General features: G+C 36.9%; 2 protein-coding genes across 2 annotated transcripts in view; one reads left to right on the plus strand and one right to left on the minus strand.

Moving 5' to 3' along the window:
• Nucleotides 1-21,462, plus strand: part of LOC131434959 (uncharacterized) — a 42,226-nt gene that overhangs the window by 4,439 nt on the left and 16,325 nt on the right. The window contains exons 2-3 of the mRNA XM_058602334.1: nt 16,715-17,023; nt 17,083-17,172. Coding sequence (XP_058458317.1) covers nt 16,900-17,023; nt 17,083-17,172 — 214 coding nt within the window. The 5' untranslated portion in view covers nt 16,715-16,899. The remainder of the gene's footprint in view (nt 1-16,714; nt 17,024-17,082; nt 17,173-21,462) is intronic.
• Nucleotides 17,174-18,888, minus strand: LOC131434958 (vitellogenic carboxypeptidase-like). Its single transcript, XM_058602333.1, has one exon. The coding sequence runs from the start codon at nt 18,697-18,699 to the stop codon at nt 17,233-17,235; it is 1,467 nt and encodes a 488-aa protein (XP_058458316.1). The 5' UTR covers nt 18,700-18,888; the 3' UTR covers nt 17,174-17,232.

Raw genomic sequence — 21,462 nt, forward strand, 5'->3', positions numbered from 1 at the left:
TCTTCAAGTGACGGTACACAATTTTTAACACACTTTGCCCTATCATTCCGGAACCGAAAGTCGCATCCGGATGAAATTCAAAAATTCCGTGTAGAACCATGAGACCTTTCATTTGAATCTTAATTGGTCAACATCGATTAAGTCATTTTCGAGAAACACGCACATATATACATTGCTCAGCTCGACGAACTGAGTGGAATGGCATATGACACTTGGCCAATTTTTACTAGTCGATTTTCAAGTGATTGTAAAGGGTGATTTTTTAAGAGCTTGAGAACTTTTTTAAACAATAAAACGCATAAAATTTGCAAAATCTCATCGGTTCTTTATTTTAAACGTTAGATTGGTACATGACATTTACTTTTTGAAGATAATTTCATTTAAATGTTGACCGCGGCTGCGTCTTAGGTGGTCCATTCGGAAAGTCCAATTTTGGGCAACTTTTTCGAGCATTTCGGCCGGAATAGCCCGAATTTCTTCGGAAATGTTGTCTTCCAAAGCTGGAATAGTTACTGGCTTATTTCTGTAGACTTTAGACTTGACGTAGCCCCACAAAAAATAGTCTAAAGGCGTCAAATCGCATGATCTTGGTGGCCAACTTACCGGTCCATTTCTTGAGATGAATTGTTCTCCGAAGTTTTCCCTCAAAATGGCCATAGAATCGCGAGCTGTGTGGCATGTAGCGCCATCTTGTTGAAACCACATGTCAACCAAGTTCAGTTCTTCCATTTTTGGCAACAAAAAGTTTGTTAGCATCGAACGATAGCGATCGCCATTCACTGTAACGTTGCGTCCAACAGCATCTTTGAAAAATACGGTCCAATGATTCCACCAGCGTACAAACCACACCAAACAGTGCATTTTTCGGGATGCATGGGCAGTTCTTGAACGGCTTCTGGTTGCTCTTCACTCCAAATGCGGCAATTTTGCTTATTTACGTAGCCATTCAACCAGAAATGAGCCTCATCGCTGAACAAAATTTGTCGATAAAAAAGCGAATTTTCCGAATGGACCACCTAAGACGCAGCCGCGGTCAACATTTAAATGAAATTATCTTCAAAAAGTAAATGTCATGTACCAATCTAACGTTTAAAATAAAGAACCGATGAGATTTTGCAAATTTTATGCGTTTTATTGTTTAAAAAAGTTCTCAAGCTCTTAAAAAATCACACTTTATAACTTTTCTATATGAGAAAGGCAAAACAGTTCAGCGTTTCAATAAAATGATTATTTGTTATTAGTTTCGTGACTCGTATTTTCAATATACGTCAAACTGGCTACTCGTGAGATTGCTAGCATTTTTACGATTACAATTTATTTTCTTCCTCCATTCTAAGAGTATGGACCATCCTGCGAATTATTTGAACTTTTAGTTAAAATTTGACAGTCGGGCAGTTATTTTTTATCGAGTAGTTAAATTTATCTAAAACTGTGGCCCGTTTCAAAGTTTGACGGATGGAAAGTTATTTGGGTTTATTTTGCTCTGAAAATAAAGTAATAGCAAGTGGTGTAATAATTTCAATTCAGCGAAAGGAAGAATAACTTCGAGATAAACTTACTTCATTTAAAAAATATTTAAACTTTTTATTGGGGTATTTTCTTTGAGTGAAAGTATAAAAAGAAATTACACAGAAGCAATTTTTACAGCAAGATATTTTTCAGTGTTTCCGGTCAAGTCGATTAAAAAAACATTTAATGTGATGAGAATATCGTTTGAGTGTTTGAGTTTGAGTGAATATGACAAATATTATACACAAATACAACTGCAATGACAGAAAAATACATGGCCGTATTTAGATACAGAATGAATAATTCGATTCAAAATTTAATAGTCAGTCGATGTTGAACAATCGTTCGCACCCCACGCGAATAGTTCCATAGGGTTTGGAAAAAAATCCGCAGAGGAAATACGCTAGAAAGTATTTTCAAACTCAGTTATTATTAGCATTATTTTTTCCACTCGCCGCCTCGTGCGCTGTCGTCGCCGGGCCACTAAACCACGCCCTCGTGCACGGTCCCTATAGCTGCAGATTGCAGAAGCCAATTCAACCATTCATGTTGGTTGAACATTTTATTTTTCTAATTCAACTGAAAAATTAGTTGAATGGAAATGGAGTGTGCCTTAGCTAAGAAATGACAACACGTTTAATTGGTGAATTCAACTAAAAAAAGCCATTTTGACTAATATTTTATTATTATTATTATTACCCGATATAAAATAAAAACAACTTTTACCAGTACCCTAAGATGCCAAGTGCTAAAAAAATTAAATCTGGTCCTTTCGGAAGAAAAAGTCGGGTAAAATCTGACATCATGCCCCCAGGCCCGGACTTTTTCAGGGAGGTCCGGAAATTCGAAGATTCAAAAGTGTTTCTCTTTTTCTTCATAATCAAATCATTCATTGGGACCTTTTTTTTGCTCGTTCAAACTGGACATGGAGTGAAGTCTTTTTTGTTTGCTCATTGAGCGAATGGGGACCCGTATTACATTCCACCCAGGCCCGTTTTTTTTCTCTATGCTGTCCTGCATGTATATATTTGACAATTTTGAACCATCTGTTCCGAGTTATTCAAATGAAACTGAGAAATTTGAGATTTCATAAGTAGATAATTTGATAATCAGGCGAGAGATCTGGTTTGTTAGAGTGTCTGTCGAAATGAGAAAAATCTGGCGAATTCCAGATAAACCTGGAACATTGGCAACTCTGCCCGTACCCGAACCCGACCCTACCTGTACTCGATCCAAACCCGAAAAAAATTCCAAAACCCAACCAAATTTTTTTACCCGACCCCGATTCGTACCCGTTGAAAATGAAGAAATCGGGCACCCGTAGCCGACAAACAGATTTTTTTCTGTACCCGAACCCGACCAATACCCGTCGGGTCGGGTTTCGGGTACAAATACCAGAAACTCGACCATCTTTATTAGGTAGCCCAGCAATCGCTTAAGGGCTCTTGCGTTCTAGCTTGCATGCAATTGTAATTCATGCTTACCAAATTTGACGCAACGATGATTTTTAACTTATATGTTTTGCAACGTTGCCAGGTATACCGATTTATCGGTATTTATACAGATATTTGACTTCTATACCGCAATACAGATATGTACTCCCAAAATACCGATAATTCACGGATCGTACAGATAAACACCAATTTTCGTTGATAGCATGGATATACAGAAGAAAAGGTTGTTAAGAGACCTTTTTTTGCTCACCAAAATGAGCTTTGGTGACATTTCCGCGAATTTATGTTGACGAGATTCTGATACCGATAGATAGATTTTTGCGCCGAATACTGATTTTTGGAAAAATGACCTGACAACGCTGATGCTTTGTACAGTTTTTATTTAAGAAGAATGTCTGTGCTCTGTGATGTCACGTCGTACTGTAATAGAGTATAATAGAATTAGTATTAATTATGGAGGATTTCATCTTGTAGTACAACCGTTTCTCACTAGAAACGCTGTTAGTGTCTCAGTACAATGGGAAATCTATGTTTATTTGATTTATGATTACATTACTATTATACTGGAGAATCTAGGTTTATTTTATTTATGATGTTAGAGAGATGAATAAGAGTGACTGCATTTTATGAGACACAAGAAGTATTGATCCAAATATTGACCGGAACTACAAGATGAAATCCTCCATAATTTATACAAATACAAATTACAATTGGGAAATTCCGTTGTCGAAATGTCAAACAACTTTGTCCGTCCTACTAATGATCTCTATTTACGGGAAGTGATCAGCAATCAAATCGAATCTTCATGACTACTTCTAAATACAATAGTCTTGAAACGCAAGCCAAATTCACATGCAAAGTCATTACTTATATGCATTAATAATCACGCGCACTTTAACAATATAAAATCATCTAAGGGCATGTGATATATTTGAATTCTAATACAGCGCAGTTAAGTTATCGTTTTACGTAATGTAATGTAATTAAAACCAAAAATAAATAATTTGACTGTCTATACAGGTATACTAAAAAAGTTGCAAACTGTTTTTGTCATTAGTGCCAATCTTGTTAAAAATAAGCTTTCGTTTGATATCTATTGATATATACTAATTATATATTTTCTAGTATTAGTAATGACGTCTTGAGTCGTTGGAAGTATAATGATTATTTTTTATTATTTTTGAATTTTAATCAAGTAATTTAAAGCAACAATAACGCATACATTATCACACTTACTTCAACACAAGTGTTGCGTTTTGCGCTACCTTACTTCGCAATCTGGCGTGGCATCAATAAATAGGTATGTGGGGTAGGTTGAGTTCAGCTCGTCTTCAATGCGCCGTTCGTTGTGAGGCTGAGAGCGGTGTCTGTCTGAGCTCGGGGACCGGCTTAACCACTACTACAGTTGACCAGTCGGGTTCCGGCGAAGTGCGGTTGGAAAGTACATAATGCACAAATGACCATGAGCGACGGCGTCGTCGTCGTTGTCGTCATCGGACCAGCCCAAGCCAGACGCCGACATGCAGACATTTCAAAAGTGGTTTCAATTTCGTTGCGACGATTGCCACGCGCAGAGAAAGTTCTCTTGCTTATTTTCCTTGCTTCGCATCGAAAAAAAAGAAGATTCCAGTGCAATGCGGTTTGTTGTGCTTTTTGGGGGTTTCCGATTGGAATCGGAACAGTTGTAATGGATATAATTACGGATTCAGTGATGGGCTTTAGCGTGTGAACCAAAAGTGATGGATTGCTGTGCAAATACTGCGAAGCACGAAACACACCTTTGGAATTATTGGTGCTTGTCTTGGTATGAATGCAATCTAATCCTATCGAGTTATTTGAGAATAGACGAGAGCGAAATGCATATCGAGATCATACTTTATTGTATGCCTTGAAGTTCAATGCATTCACTTTTCTATGAAATTTTATATTCTAAAATATTTCAGATTTTTTTGTGGAAACACAACGTCAATCACGGAAATATTTTTTTCACAAAATAATTATAATTATTTAATTGATTCGTACGAATGCAACTCCCAAGCATACCTAACGGAACTGTATCAGATGTTCAAGTTGAAATGCATCTCTTCCCAACAGATCTTTTCAGTAATAATGATCTGATGTGAGATTTGCCATCTGTTAAGCATTCTCTGTTTTCGTTGTTACTCACAATAGCGTCGAATTTTGTATCGAACCCCCAATTTTTTGGCGCTTCGCTATCAATTCGAAATAAATATCGTTCATTAGATGTACGTAAACCACGGAGCGATTTTTTAAGGTTTATTTAGACTGTAAACTATTTTGCGAGTGATTTTAACTTTTAGTTGAAGTTTTTTTGATAGTTATTTTTTATCGAGTAGTTAAATTTGACTACAACTAGGGAATTCAATGAATGGAATGTAAATTGGATTAACCACACAAAAAAAATTATCGAGGGATTTTTATTTGATTGATAATACAAAAGTATTTTTACCAAATTTATGAAACTTACACTTTTTACAATTTTTTTTGCGTTTAAAAGAACTATCGAATGAATAACCACTCGTCTGTCACATTTTAAAACCAAACATTAACGAGCCTAGGTGCAGTTCTAGGTGCCTAAATTAGTTAGTTTTAAAATTTAAATCTGAAAATTTCAACAACAAAAACATACAGGGTTGTGTACGAGACCCGACCGATCACGATGACATTAAAAATGCACAAGCGACCTTCTCTTATACAGATTTTCTTACAAACGAACACACACATTGAAAATCATTGCAGCTCGTGCGAGGCGGACTGCACATTAGGTAAACCCGCTTAGAATGTCCATTTGCTGGTGCGCACAAGCAACCTTCTGTACGGTATTATCGAACAGCACCAAGTGCAAGCCGGTTCAATACTGAACACTGCAAACCGTGCAGTAGATTTTTCATCGAGCGAATGGCTAAGCGAGTATTTCAACCATCCGCTCTGCATGAAGGCAAGCGTTGACTGAGTAAAACAATGTGACATCCTATATTTACAGATTCTGTTCTGTTGCGAAAGTTCATACTGTGCAGAACGGTAGGTTATCATTTTCATGCATGATGCGAAGCCTCCCCATACCGATCAAAGCAAAACTGCTACTGAATCAAATGCGAGGTGGAAGGCAACGATTAAAACCGTTGGCCGTGTTACAGGAATCAAGAGGATGACATTATTATGGCTAGTGCAAAAAAAGCTCAATTCGAACCAATTTTCCAATGGTTTACTATTGAAATACTAAAACGACGTTGCAATACATGTTTTAGTTAAATGTTTCCGAATCGATTGGTACAGGCTAAATTAATATTGTCGAGTTTCAGAGACATTTTGCCGAAGTTTGTCGAGCTGGAATCTCATTAAATGCATCTAGTAAAACGAACTTTATCCACCTAGCAGTAAGATGATACCTTTTTTAAAAAATCCACATGTTGTCTACATCAGTATTCGTCTGTCTCTTAAAAAATGTGACTAGAAAAAATGGTACTCAAAATGAATAGGACAAAATATGTATTACAATAAACAAGACAATTCCAGTAAATATAGGGGAAGGTGTTCGTTTTCCGGCACCCCATCGTAACTTTTGACAGAAAGCAGATAGCGTCGTTCCGACAAATGTCATGTGTGTGTAATATCAGGACGTTCTGTATGTGCCAAATTGCGAAGCAAACATACGCTTGTACTTTTTGCTGCGTTCAAAATAAACTTTAATTGCGTGAAAATCAACAAAAAATTTTTTTCTGACATTTATCGTATCATAAATTAAAGAGCATCAATCGGAAAGGTAAGTTTTTTGAATATTTGTAAGATGAAATCGATCTATTTCTCGATTTAACACAGGATGCTATCAAAATTTTCACAACCGAAGATTTTTTTTGTCAATTTTAAAATGTCTACCGATTTCGGTTACCGGCACGCCATTTTTTTCGACAAATCGTAAACAAATTGTCAGTGATATGCAGGCTGAGACAAAGCAAGCCAAAGTTTTGGCCAAACGGCGTTTTTTTTATTTGAATAACTGCAGTCTTTATTATTCCATTTTTAGTGAAATTTATTGGGGTGCCGGAAACCGAACACCTTTTTTGAAATTAACAGAATTTATCGCTTTACTAAATTGATAATAAATTTAGTTTTAGTCAACTTAGTTTCTTTATCAGTTGTTAGCTAGGGACTTTAGCTTTCCATTTATGTATAGATGTCCGCATAATATGCACTAAGTCAGAAGCTATGAGCTTAGAATAAAAGGGTGCCGGTATCCGAACACTCTCTCTTACATATATTCATTATTATACAGGATGGGCCATATAAAGACATACCGCGTTGAAAGCGTCATTCCAAGACGCAGATAAACCAAGCTCAACTCAAAGACAACATACGACGTGAAATCGCCGCCAAATCGACTGATACTTTGGCCAAAACGATGGACAACACCCAAAAAAGGGCACATTTTGTACTCAAGGCCAAAGGTGGCCATTTATGCGATATCATTTTCAAAAAATAGCTGTAACATATCTCCTTGAACCAAAATAAATTATAATCGAAATGAAAATAAAGAAAACACTTCTCATATATTTAACCTGTATTTGAGTGATATAAAAATTTCGTTTTTTCGTTGTTTGATTGCAGGTGAATCTTGTTATAAAAATGTATAAATTGCAGATAATGCAGAAGTTCCAATATAAGGTGTAACACGTTGCAGTCGAACAACTATGTTGCCAAAATGGAACCGTGCTAAAAACAAATCGAGCCAAAATACTATTCTGAAGAGTACTGTATTCAATCTTTCAATCACTCAGAAACGATTGTATTGAAAATTGTGTCTAATTTTGATACTAAGCGTCATTTCATCGTGCTTCGTTCAAAACTCCTATTATTGAGATATGGCGGAAAAATAGGCTTCAATAAAATGTCAATATCTCTGTTAATAGTTGACAGATTCTTACAATCCTGGTCTTGTTTGATGGGTATTACGATAGGGTATCTAAATTGAAACCATATATTAGTTCTCGATGTCAATTATGACAGATGTCCAGATTTTGACAAAAAAAATTGAATATCTCGGAAAATATCATCAGATCCGAAAACATAAACAATAGCATACATACCTCGGATCTCCGGGTATCGAAAAAGTTTTTCAAAAAAATGTTAACGTTTCAGCAACTCACAACTATCGAAATTTCACTGAAAAATCAGTAAAAAATCATCTTCTTTGCTGAGCATTTCAGCGAACCAATGCAGATATTATTGACAGTGTTCCACGAAAAATTAAGTTAATACGATGCAATTAATGAACGCTTTGGCATTCAGTTCTTATCACTGCATTTACACAAAGACATCATATTAACAAGATATCCAGCTCTCACATTCCCCGATCAAATCATTAGCAACATCCTTTTTTGCGAGCGTGGCGCCCTCAGGCGAGTCCGCTTCGAATTTCGTACATATAAGTAGGGGAGAGAAATGTCAAATTCGTGCGCGTCAAAATAGCAGCACTGCGCCTCCATACAATTGACATGATATGTTGAATGTGATACCGTGCGATGGTGTTCCTAATTGATTTCGCTCCAAGCTAACAGATTTAAGTTTTACTGAATTAGTTACAGCAAATCATTTACCTGAAACCAAATACGAAAATTTGGTGTGTAATTAAATTATATAAATCCATCAACAAATAACTAAGTTATAAGCCTTCCAAAAAAACTACAAGGATCAGCCCCATGGGGTTGTTCGAGCCATTGATGTGGAACAAGGCAACCAAAATTTCTAATGATCGACACTTTCAATTAATCGTCACACTTTTGAATCCGCAAATGCACGAGAGTCTGCTTAGGGGCTGTTCATAAAAGACGTCACGCCGCAAGGTGGAGGGGGTGTTTAATAAAACGTGACCTTTTGTGACAGGGGGAAGGGGGGGGAGGTTTTTGGAATGTGACGTCCAATATTTTCAATGAGCGCAGTTTTGAAATACCTGATTATATTACTGCTTTGCCCTATTTCCTGAAAAAATCTCCACAATAAACGTTTACATTCTATAGGAAAACGTGTATTTGTTGATGTAAAAGCTTCTTCTTGTAAACTCGGAAATGAGTGATGCAGGAAATCATTTCTGTTGTGATCAGCAAAAGTGCACGGAGGAGCGAGTAAATTAGCGAAATTAATAAATTTTGCCTAATATGAGTAAAAAAGAAAAATATGCCTTCAAACGGTTTAACTTAAGTTATGCACTGCCAATTTTTTCAGTAATTTGATTTTCTAGCATTGATAATAGTATATCATAAGAATTTCTCTTCTCTGGTTCTGATGCAGTTTATTCAATTGTACTCCATTTGAAAAAGGGCGGGATATCAACGATTTCTGAAGTCATGTTTTATCTTGATCATATGTGATTTTCCTCCACCAACATCAAAGCTTATCGAATCATCCAACGATTGAACTTACATAAATCAAGAATCATTTTAGCTCAAACTCACTACCCATTGTGTGACGGAAGATCAGTACCGATATTGATCGATGTGATTTAAAATTCACTTACCAACTGATCTTGAAAAGATTCTTCGGCAGTGATCTCGTTTTGATAAGGTTTTGGTCTTTATTTTCTCAGCCCTGTATGCTACACTAAGGAAATATTATTCTTTACCTAAAACAATAATATATCTGTGTACCCCTAGGAGGAATAAAACAGATGATTTAAATGTTTCATCAATTCCAACCAAATACTTTTGTTAATTTATATAATTGATATTAATAAAATAATTCCGATGACTTTGTAGTTTTAGGGATATTTTTTAATCTAATGACAGCATGTAATAAATCGATTTTTCCCTCATATTTGTATGGTTTGTCATATATATTGAGAATGTATTGAGATGAATTTTATTTATTTTGAATTCGAGACACGCGACATAGGGGGGGGGGGGTCTTTGCTTCTGTGACAATTTGTAACAAAGGGGAGATGGGGAGTCAAAAATCGTCAAAAAAAGCGTGACGTCTTTTATGGACAGCTTCTTAGTCTTTATTATGAACCAACACCGAACACGCGAACCCAGAATATAGACTATATTCGTCATGATTTGCATTTGCTTTTTAGCCGACGAAATGACATCAATAGCCCAAATGTAGGCAATTATATGTTTGTACATGCTTGCGATACAGATATAGATATATAAGCTTCTTTTCGCCAAGCTTGTGTTCAAGTTTTGTGTGCAAGTAGTTATTTTTATAGCGTTTCTCTACCGTTACTACCATTCTGCGATTTCGGTTGAAGCAATAAACTTTTTCTCATTATCAATCGAGTTCATCTCATATAAAAAAGAAATTAATCTTATGCACTCAAAATTTACCCTGGGGTAGTTGTCAATTTCTCAGGCGAAACGACATAACATGGGGTTCCATCCAATCTTTCATGACACAAGATCATAGCATAGCAATTAAAGCTTCAAATCGTTTTATGGCACTTTTTGTTTTGCTGTCTAGCAACAACCTACCTCTAGCAAGCTACGTGTAGGACTGAAACGTTAGCTATAATTTTGCTTATATTTATAGCTTCGCGTGCTTCCAACAGTTTCACTTTTGCATCGATTGACCAATCAGAGCGCTGCTTTCCCTTTGATATATCGCTTACTCCTTCAAAACCGTCGACTATGGCAGGGAAATCCGGTATGCCGGCGATTTTTTGCAGACAAAATAGGACACTGCTAGCTATTAATCAACATTTCAATGATATAAAATTAAAAATACATGACTATGAACATTCAAATCAATACGTAGAAATATTTCCAATCAAATGGTGACATGATATTAATAATTTATACAAAATTGACTGAGCTGTAATTGTTCAAAACCTGACCACATTTCTACGTGTATTTTTCTTGAGTTTCTAGTTTGCACCCCTATATAGAAAACAAAAATGTGTTCCACATTAAGAATAGAAAAAGGCTAATTGACACCCAGCCTTATATAGTGAAGAGTAACGTATTTTGAATGAAAAAAAAAACTCGTGATACTGGTAATGTGATATTTGTGATTTGTGATAGCAGTCTACGAGAGGAAGACAGGAGGGTTGAAAAGTACTAAGATTTGATCTACGTGGTTTATGAACGGTCTCTAATATCGTTTTTCGCTTGAGAAAACTGAATTAGTCCCAAGGCAATTTCGTCAAAAAACACTTCAAGAAATTATGTCGAAAGGTAATACGATTTTCTGTTCAATGACGTTTAAACTAGGTTCGAAACTGGTTTCAAACAAACGATTTTTACAGAAGTTAGGGTGGAAACTCGGTTTGGTTTGACATCACGCGAAATCGACAAAACAAATAAACAACTAATTCAAAAAACGACTATTCGAGGAGTCTGCACAGCAAGCCATTCAGCACAGCAAGCCATGATCAGAAAATATTTGTGTTTGCATTTATGCTAATGACGTTTTCGCTTGAGAAAACAGAATCTGACCGAGGGTAGTTTCATCAAACAAACACTTCTCACGAAACTGTTTTGGGTTCGCATCCAGCAACGGGAGTGTGAGCAAACCCGATATAAAAACCAAACTCGAATTTCAGTTCACTGATGTTGAAACTAGGTTCGAAACTGGCTTCAAACAAATGGTTTGACAGCAGTTAGGGTGGAAACTGGATTAGGTTTGGTACCAAGCGAAAACGACATAATGATAAGTGTTGCATCATTTATTTGTGTCTTTTGAACAAAGTCTCTTTCGAACGACACAACAGTTCCATTAGCACCTGTTGAATTTCCTGGGGTGGAATCATGTTCTTTGGGATAAATTTGCTAGCTTTGAAATGACACGAATTGTTAGATCTTCTTGATGTTTCACAACAGATGGCATTCCTCTCGAATGAGAAAGATCCGTTAAATAATTTCTTGTATAGTTTTCATTCACTTTACGATTATGGCATTTCACAGAGCTTTCAAATGCTACCTCCATTTTGGAAATTTTACCCACCGGTACTACGAATATCCACTATGATTAGCAGCAACTAATTGTCCAAAAATATTGCCTTATTTAGTTCAACTCACAAGAAGAAAATTAAGAACGCAGTTTAATCTTTTTACTCGTTCAGTTGAACGAGACTGATATGTCGCTTACTAATGGCGTTTTTCATTGAGATACACTGGTGGCGTGGATTGCTCTGGTTTTGCACTTTCAAGCAGAAATGGCAATTAAACACCGTCAAAATATTGCATCTCTGCTAGAAAGTGCAAAATCAGAGCAATCCACGCCACCAGCGTCTTTCAATGAAAAATGCCATAAGTCACGGCCATCTAATTCTACTGAAAATGTTAGCATAGAGTACATATCAATTAGGAATAAAAATTCCGAATCCGCTTAGAAAATGATAAACATTGTTGTTATCGATTTCGAAATCACCGGTAACAGCGGTCAGATTCTTCGGAATAGAGCTCACAACGATTTCTCAGAGATGACCAAACCGATTTTTACAAACTTATATCCAAATTAAGTATCCTTAAATCCCATACGTTCCAATTCAGTTTTACTAAGATCCAATTTCTGGACCCAGGATTATGAGTGTTGAAAATTTCAAAATGTCATTAGAAGTGAAGATGCAAAAAACAGTGAATTGGTTGTCTTTTTGGTTATACCTGTTTCCGGTTTTCGGTCCCGGATGTTACAGAAATAGTGGTCAAAAACTAGGCCAATTTTCACAAATAAAAGGTTTTATGGTTTCAAAGATTTTTTTCAGTTTCGTCCGAATGCAGTTTTCTGTTCCGGAAATACAAAGTGCTCCAAATTAGATTCAAGAATTATGCATACTAATGCAATATAGACTTTCTTGAGACTATAAAAATTGTGAAAGTCTTCAGTGTTGCATTTGATGAGCCCCAGAACTGCCTGGGCTTTCGCTGCAACAAAAGAAAATTGTTCGAATCGGTGGAGTTTGCGATCGAGAATGATGTCCACGTTTTTAACAGACAAAACTTCCTAAGCTGGAGATTTAATAATTGAGTACTCAAATTAAGTCGGTCACTGTGCCCATGAGAAGGCATTACATTTCTTTACATTCATTGTCATGCCATTTTAAAGCACAACAATCCCCAAGGCTTGTGAAGATGCGATTTATTCTTAGATCGCCGGTATACATTAATTCCAATGACGACAATTTAAGGATTATTCACACCTATCCGGCCCAGTTCCGTTTCAGTGCAGCTCGCCGTCAGTGTAGCGTTCGTCCGGAAACCTCTAGATCGTCGTCATTGATATATTTTTATTTTCACTGAAGTTGGTTTGTCAGCGCCTTTGCTGAGTCGGAACGCAAAGGACACGGAATGGTTCCGACAAAAAAAAAGTACGGGTGTGTAATGTCAGAGACATAACTGGATGTCGTGAATACGAATATGACACGCTTTATTTACACTTCCGAATTCGAATTGGTAGTTGATCGATTGTTTGAATTGTGCAACTTTCCCCTCTTTCATTACTAGAATTCTAAACGATGCGCCTAGACTAAATTACAGATTAGTTACATTAAATATTCTGAAACGCAATTAAATATTATGAAATTAGCAGTATAGTTCTTTATAATAAAATAATGGTGGCTCTGAAAAGAACCTTTTATGAAAGCGTTGTTCTTTTTTTTCGCCATGAATAAAAATGGGTTGTATGAGGTACAGTAAAATAAATTCCGCATAATTCTTTAGGAGTATTATTATGGTTTTAAAAAGAACCGAATAGAAGTCTGGAATAGAGAACCGGACCCTGAGTTCAAGACCTAAACTTAGATCCAATAACAGACTCAGAATCCAGTTTCAATTCTAGAACTGCAATTTCGAAACTCAAATCAGTTCCGGAATACAGTTCCAGAATCCAGTTCCAGCACGCATTGATGGCCAGCAAGCGAATGAGAGATGCGACCTGAGCGTTTGAGGTTTTGACCACGCAGAAGGTGCGTTCTCCGGCGCTGCTGGTTGAAAGTTTAACTCCCGCGATGCCAGCCCTCTCGCCTCGATGGCCAGCAAGCGAATGGGAGATGCGACCTGAGCGTTTGAGGTTTTAACCACGCAGAAGGTGCATTCTCCGTCGCTGCTGGTTTATGATTCCACTCCCACGACGTCTGCTTCCACCTAACGCACGAAAAGAAATGATCGATTTTCGACCACGGGCCCCTCTTTTATACGCATTCAGTCGAAGATATGTGCCTGACTACCTCAAAATCGTCGTCCTTGCGCGAAAAACCCAAGCGAAAGTAAAGAGTTTTCCGCGTTGTTTTCAAATTTTAAGAAAACATTATTTTTGAGTTGTTTGTGGTTATCGCACACTGTTTAAAATATTATCCTAAATTCCTGATCATATTTTTGATGAAATAGTGAAAGAATTATGTTGCTACCATTAATACAAGTCAAGATATTCACGATTAAGTTCTGCCCATTCTTCCATATGGCTAATTTTGAAAAGGCACCCCATAGTAAAGTAAGTCGTATTCACGACAAAACACTGACGGCGCACTGAAGGCACTTTTACTGAACCGTCAGGGAACGGAAAGGTGTGAATAGTCCTTTACTGTATAGATTAGTTGCGAACAGCATAAATAGGAGTAGTTCGAGACGGCTCCTGTGTTTTGACTTCTGAATAAAGGAAATAATCTGTCTAACATGCCTCAAAACTATTTCTATTGGCACACACAGAACAAAACTAAACTAAACAAGTAACTAAATTTTGGTTTCACACAGCGATTTACTTTATTGATTTGTTGAGAAGCTCCAAAGAACGAAACACACACTTAAATTTTTCTTTAAAAAAACGCATGCAAACTTTTTGATGTGGAACACATCTTTATTTTCTATATAGGGGTGCAAATTAGAAATTCAAGGGTAGATACAAGTAGAAATGTGGTCAGCTCTTGAACACTTACAGCTAAGTTAGTTTAGTTTCAATCAGTTATATTATGTCATCAATTGATTGAAAATATTTCTACGTATTGTTTTTATGTTCATAGTCATGTATTTTTCTTGTATATCATTGAAATGTTGATTAATAGCTAGCACTGTCCTATTTAGCCTGCTAAAAATTTCCTACATACCGGGTTTCCCTGCCATAGACGACGGTTTTGAAGGAGTAAGCGATATATCAATGAGAAAGCATCGCTTTGATTGGTCAATCGATGCAACACCGAAGCTGTTGGAAGCACGCGAATCTATAAATTATTAAATTATAGCTTACGCTTCAGTCTTACGTGTAGCATGCTAAAGGTAGGTTATTGCTAGACAACAATAAAAAAAGCGCCATAAAACGATTTAAAGCTTTAATTGGTATGCTCTGATCTTTTGTCTTGCGAGTTCGGATAATTTGCAACTACCCCAGGGTAAATTTTGAGTGCTTGAGATTAATTTCTAATTTATATAAGATGAACTCGATTACTAATGAGAAAATGTTTATCGCTTCAACCGAAATCGCAGAATGATAGTAATGATAGGGAAACTAAACGCTATAAAAATAACTTCGTGCATACAAACACAAGCTCGGCAAAGGGAAGCTTAAATATTGAAATCTGTATCGCAAGTATGTATAAAGATATAATTGCATACATTTGGGGTATTGATGTAATTTCGTCGGCCAAAATACAAATACAAATCAAGACAAACAGAGTCTATATTCTGGGTTCGCGTGTTCGGTATTGGTTGCTAATGAAGATCAATCTAAGGAGACTCTCGTGCAATTGCGGGTTCAAAAATGTGACGATTGATTGAACTGTTAGATTGTCGATTATTAGAAATTTTGGTTGCCTTGTTCCACATTATTGGCTCGAAAAATATCATGCGGCTCCTTGTAGTATTTGATTATCCACGGGAGAGAAAATTTTTTGGTTTATAAGGAACAAAACTGATACAGTTTATTCAAACAATAAACTTAGTTGTATCATTACATACATACGATAATAGATAAAATGAACCACTTTTTCTATATAAATGTGAAACATGATTGAATCAACAAATACATTGCCAATAAAATCAACTCGACTTCTGTTGACCTGTAATAAAGGGTTAATTTATTTCAATCATAAAATCAGCCGAAAAATCATTTTCTCGTAAACCAGAATCAAAATTTTTCTTCAAATCAAACAGATATATTTGTTTATATAGGAAGGGATAAATTGGTTTAAAACAATTAGATTCTAGCTTGAAATTAACAGATTTCAGCTAGAATTTAAAAATTTTGAATTTCAGAAATTCAAAAATCTTTAAACTAGCTCCATTTCTCTGCGTGACGGTTTTATTATTTGATGGACATGCAAACAAACTTTAGCAGCAGAGTTTCGTCCCGTCATTTGCGCCTCCGAAGTAAATTTAATTTTGCTTTGGTTTCCAATCTAGTATCAAATGGTCAACCAAAGCCGGTTAGGAGGAATCTTTCATTATTAAAAAATCCTGCAATTTTATAATAAAAATAATATAGATAATTTTTATAGTATAAATAATATGAATCTGTAAACATTAATTCAAGATCTAATTACATACAGGTAAAGGGCAAAGTCAAGTAATATTATTTTTCGCACTTGACTACTTCCTCAATACCAATAAGTGTTAAGTTATTAAAACATATTATCGACATTTAAAGTTGCTGCAATTCAACTACTCCTTCTATGTTTGGAAATATTGCATAAACAGGCAATTATAATTCGTCCATAATTTGTCACATATAATTCTAATTGAATAATTTGTATTCCCAATGTCTACCCGAACGGCCCATATCTAATCAAGCGCGTTTGTTGGAATTCATTTCAGTGACCACTCTAGTGAGCATTGTTCGTTTGGACGTGCAACGAGCAGCTGCGCATGTTTGATTTTCGGTTGCCACACACCTGTACGCTCCAAATTTAGGCCACCGGAACAAAAACAACAACACCGACCGGAAGTGTACACCCACGCATCCCAATCGGCAATTAAAACTATTGAGCGATGCACCGACGATGGCCGGACTTAAACCGAACATCTATGCAGTGCTTGTAACTTGTCTGGGATTTCTGTGTCTCATCATCAGTGCCACGGCGGTCGGGGTACCGATATGGGCTTATTACGAGAGCCGAGGAGGAGGTTTGTAGCCATTGTCGTAACTTTTCTTCTTGATTACCATAAAATGTAATTCTTTTCAGAGGATCGAGGATACTTTGGACCATGGCAAAAGTGTCAGGTACTCAGTTACAGAGAACGATGTGGTGACGTCGGTAGATTTCAACCATCTGGTAAGCTTGAATCATAAAGCACAATCTTTATTTTCGTCTAGTATCTATTCGATTCTTAGTTTAACTAATGTGAGATAATGAATTTCCACTTGTAAATGCATTCATCATAACATAAGCCCACTTTGCTTGATCCCTTGGAACCATGTGACCAGCGTCTCGGATGAGCACTTCCAATAGATTCTTGGCCAACTTGTAGTATCCTGCGATTTCGCCGTCAACATAAAATTTATAGCGTTGTTCCGTTTTATACTCCTTGGCGCCATCAAACGGCAAATTTTGCAGATAGTTAACCATCATCGGATAGGCACAAATGATGTCAAGCTGTCCGTTATAGATCAACATTCTGTAGTGGGAGAGAAGCTCCGTAATCCAGGGCGCTACGGTGTCAAGAATGTCATGTTCAAGATACTTTGCGACTTTGTTTTCACTGTCCAGATCATGAAATGGTAAATCTCCTACGTGAATTGCCTTGCGTGTTTCTGGTAGTCCTAGAAATCCCAACAGATAAAGTTCATCTTTTGGGTCTTCTGCCGTATGTAGGTAGTTGTAGTAAGTGTCGAATCCCGAAATGTTCCTGAAGAATGACGAATGATTTTCATCTCCGTCCATCAGATCATCCATGATTTTGAAGGCACACGCATAATCGTTTTGTTTTACACATTCAATGGCAGCGGATTCGTCCTTATCAAATCGCTCTTTTGCATTCGTGTCGATCAATCCGAGCTGATACAAATAGTCACCGTAGTTTAGCTGATTCAACGGGTCACTGTATCCATTTCCGATTGCCAAACCTTTCAGATTGATCTGGATTTTGGCAGTGGGATTGTTTTTGTGAATTGTATATCCAACCGCCGGAACATATTTTCCCGCGTAGGACTCACCACTAGCGTAAAAATGGTTCTTCTGAAGATCCGGAAACAATTGGAAAAACTGTGTCAAAGCTTTATATAAATTATCCCCAACGTGAGTCTCATTCTGTGAGTAACCATTGTCGGTACAGCTGAAACCGGTTCCAACAGGATTATCGATGTAGAGTAAATGATGAGTCTTATGCCAAGAGTACTCGCGGGGTAATGCTTTTAAATTTTTCGCAACATAGAACGGTCCATTCTCTTCAAACAGTCCAAACAAAGATGTTGCTCCAGGGCCACCTTGCAACCATAACAAAACTGGCGCCGTGGCGGCGATCGAAACATTCTCCACTGGAAAGTACCAAAAGAACATACTCGAATTGAAGTGTTTGTCGACGGTGAAAAATCCGCTGTAGCTCTCGAATCCAACGATTCGACTATGATTCACCCGGGATGCTGTTTGAGCTTCCTTTATCTTGCCCGCTTCCAGAAACGGTGTCAGCATTAAAGGTTCGCCATTATCGCTGCCGGATCGAAGTCCTTCAGGAATTTTACCGCGACTCAAAATTCGACGGTATGGATTTATGAACGAAGAGCTGCAGCCGGTGATGACTAAGGTGAAGGTCATTACTATCCACGGAAGCCATAAGTTCAATGTCTCCTTTTTGAGGCCCATTTATTTCAGTTTTCCTCACGCTCTCTCTCACACACACAGACTTCGACAGTGAACGATAATCCGATTAGAAAAAAATGCTTTTGTACTACTGAAAGCAGGCAACAAAAAACGAACAAATGAAATTTGAACTGATACGACCGAGAACTGGAGAGAAACTGGACTATGGTAGCCACATGCTATCATCGATTCGTATGATGGGCTGAAAATGAGGCAATTTGTGTTATGTTTTGTCTGCCATGAGCGCGATAATAAATTGTTTGAAAAAAAAATAACACTCCTTTCAACTATACTCTCTTTATTGACACTCATTTATCAAGAGATTCTCAATGTTCTTACGAATGCTTTGCTTATTATTCTATACTGAATCAAACTCAATGAAAACTTCCTAGTTTGAATTTTTTGACGATTACTGAATAGTAAGGCACTAGGTTACTAAAAACATGTGACCTTTGACGAATAAATTGGTCAATTTATAAAAAAACTCGAATCTTTTTCAAGTTCAACACATACAGAGTGAAATAAAATTCTTTCAAAAAAATATTCCTTTTCAGTGAAAGCGGAGCTTTTCGACAAGTTTTGCACTGCATCTCGCTGACAACTGTCTTTCGCGTCTTCTTGAGGTTCCCCATGATGATAGAGCAATATTGATTTGATTATTTTACGTTTCGCATTCAGCTCATCAGTGCATTAGCAGATTATGTTGACTGCTAATGCCACCTCGCGGATCAACATAATCCGCTAAGCAGACGTTGCACTTCGGTGTAAATAAGTGCATTGTAAATAGCAATGACTTTACGTCTGCTTAGTGGATTATGTTGATCCGCGAGGTGCAGTCAACATAATCTGCTAATGCACTGATGAGCTGAATGCGTAACGTAAAATAATCAAAACAGTCATGTGCACTTTTGCACAAATCGGTACCCACGAGGTACCAAAACCAAAATGACTAAAATATTGATTTGCTACGAGCGCCTTTCCAAAATTCATTCTGTGTGAAAATGAGTAAGAGTTGATCATAAATAGCTTCCGCAATCAAGATAGCAACACAGTTCTGGTTTTATGCTTTCGGAAATATTTCGCAACCATTTTTAAGAATGTTCCGAGTAGCATGAGATAATAATTAATGTGTGTGTATGTTTAACCTATCCAAAGCCCCACTGTCTGGCAGCGGTTTACAGAAAAAAAAATGTTTTTATGTGTTTGAAATACACATACAAATAACTTTAGTCCAGCACTCAGTGAGGTGTTATCTCAGTCGAATTCCGTTGACCCATTTCGTGTACAAAACAAATCGTGTTCGGAGGTCATCGTACCATCGACCAGCTCTGCCTCAATACAATGTTTGCATCAAATGGATTCAAACATTACATACAGACTATCGATCTCTTACAAATGGTAAGCAATCGACGCGTACTTAGTATATGTTTTTCAGTTTTGTATACACGATTAACATTTTCCGGTCTTACAAATACTCCAGTTTGCATCAAATGTCCTATTTTTTACCAATCGTGTCGAAAAATTCAGTCTTCGGAACCTGCGCGTTACACATTCTTGGGACAAAGTATGATAATGGACGCTTAATAAAAAAAGGCGGGTGGGTAATGTCAGAGACATAACTGGATGTCGTGAATACGAAAACAACTGACATGCTCCTTAACACTTCCGAATATCAATTGTATGAATTATGCACGCATTCCCCTTTTTCACATTTTTCGCAAAAACAAAGAAAGCTTCACTTGATCTCGATTACTGTGAATTTCACACAGCGAAAAGTGCACAAATCTAAGCAAACTATTCTTGATTTGCAGTAAACTGAGGATATTTCCCTACGATTTTGTTGAGAGGCTTGTTTCTACCTGATTTCGTTTGTAGCTTTTTCACTAATGGGCGGTCCTAACGGCTATAAAAATAGCCGCATACAGAATTTTAATGTCGATTATTTCATTTCGGATTTGCATATTTTATTGAAAGAAACTATCAATATGCTGTAGGGATTCGTTTCCAGCATTCAGAAGAGTCAAATTGCGTAATTCTCTACGACATTAAACTCTGGAACATTTTTCGCAAAAAAAGGCTTCACTTGATCTCGATTACTGTGAATTTCACACAGCGAAAAGTGCACAAATCTAAGCAAACTGTTCTTGATTTGCAGTAAACTGAGGATATTTCTCTACGATTTGCGAACAACAAATCCTAATAGTTCTTTAGAAAACTTTTAGAGCCATTAGAACGGCTGATATTGTGCAATGCTCTCCACCGTTGTTTTTTTCCCAATGCTAATGACTGGCAGCTGTGACGTAATCGCTCTTGTCGAAAGCGTGCAGACGACACAAAACACCTCTGCTCGCAGTGGCGATTGAATCCAAACTGATTGAATTTTTGTTAAGAGATTTCCTTTTATGTGATTTCGTTTGTAGCTTTTTCACTAATGGGCGGTCCTAACGGCTATAAAATTAGCCGCATACAGAATTTTATTGTCGATTATTTCATTTCGGATTTGCATAATATATTGAAAGAAACTATCAATATGCTGTAGGGATTCGTTTCCAGCATTCAGAAGAGTCAAATTGCGTAATTCTCTACGACATTAAACTCTAAAACATTTTTTGCAAAAAAAGGCTTCACTTGATCTCGATTACTGTGAATTTCACACAGCGAAAAGTGCACAAATTCAAGCAAACTGTTCTTGATTTGCAGTAAACTGAGGATATTTCCCTACGATTTGCGAACAACAAATCCTAATAGTTCTTTAGAAAACTTTTA

This window comes from Malaya genurostris, chromosome 3 (assembly GCF_030247185.1).
Source record: "Malaya genurostris strain Urasoe2022 chromosome 3, Malgen_1.1, whole genome shotgun sequence".
Lineage (NCBI taxonomy): Eukaryota > Metazoa > Arthropoda > Insecta > Diptera > Culicidae > Malaya > Malaya genurostris.

What these genes read in the sequence shown, in the direction of transcription:
- LOC131434958 (XM_058602333.1), bottom strand. Translation starts at nt 18,699, where the DNA reads ATGGGCCTCAAAAAGGAGACATTGAACTTATGGCTTCCGTGGATAGTA.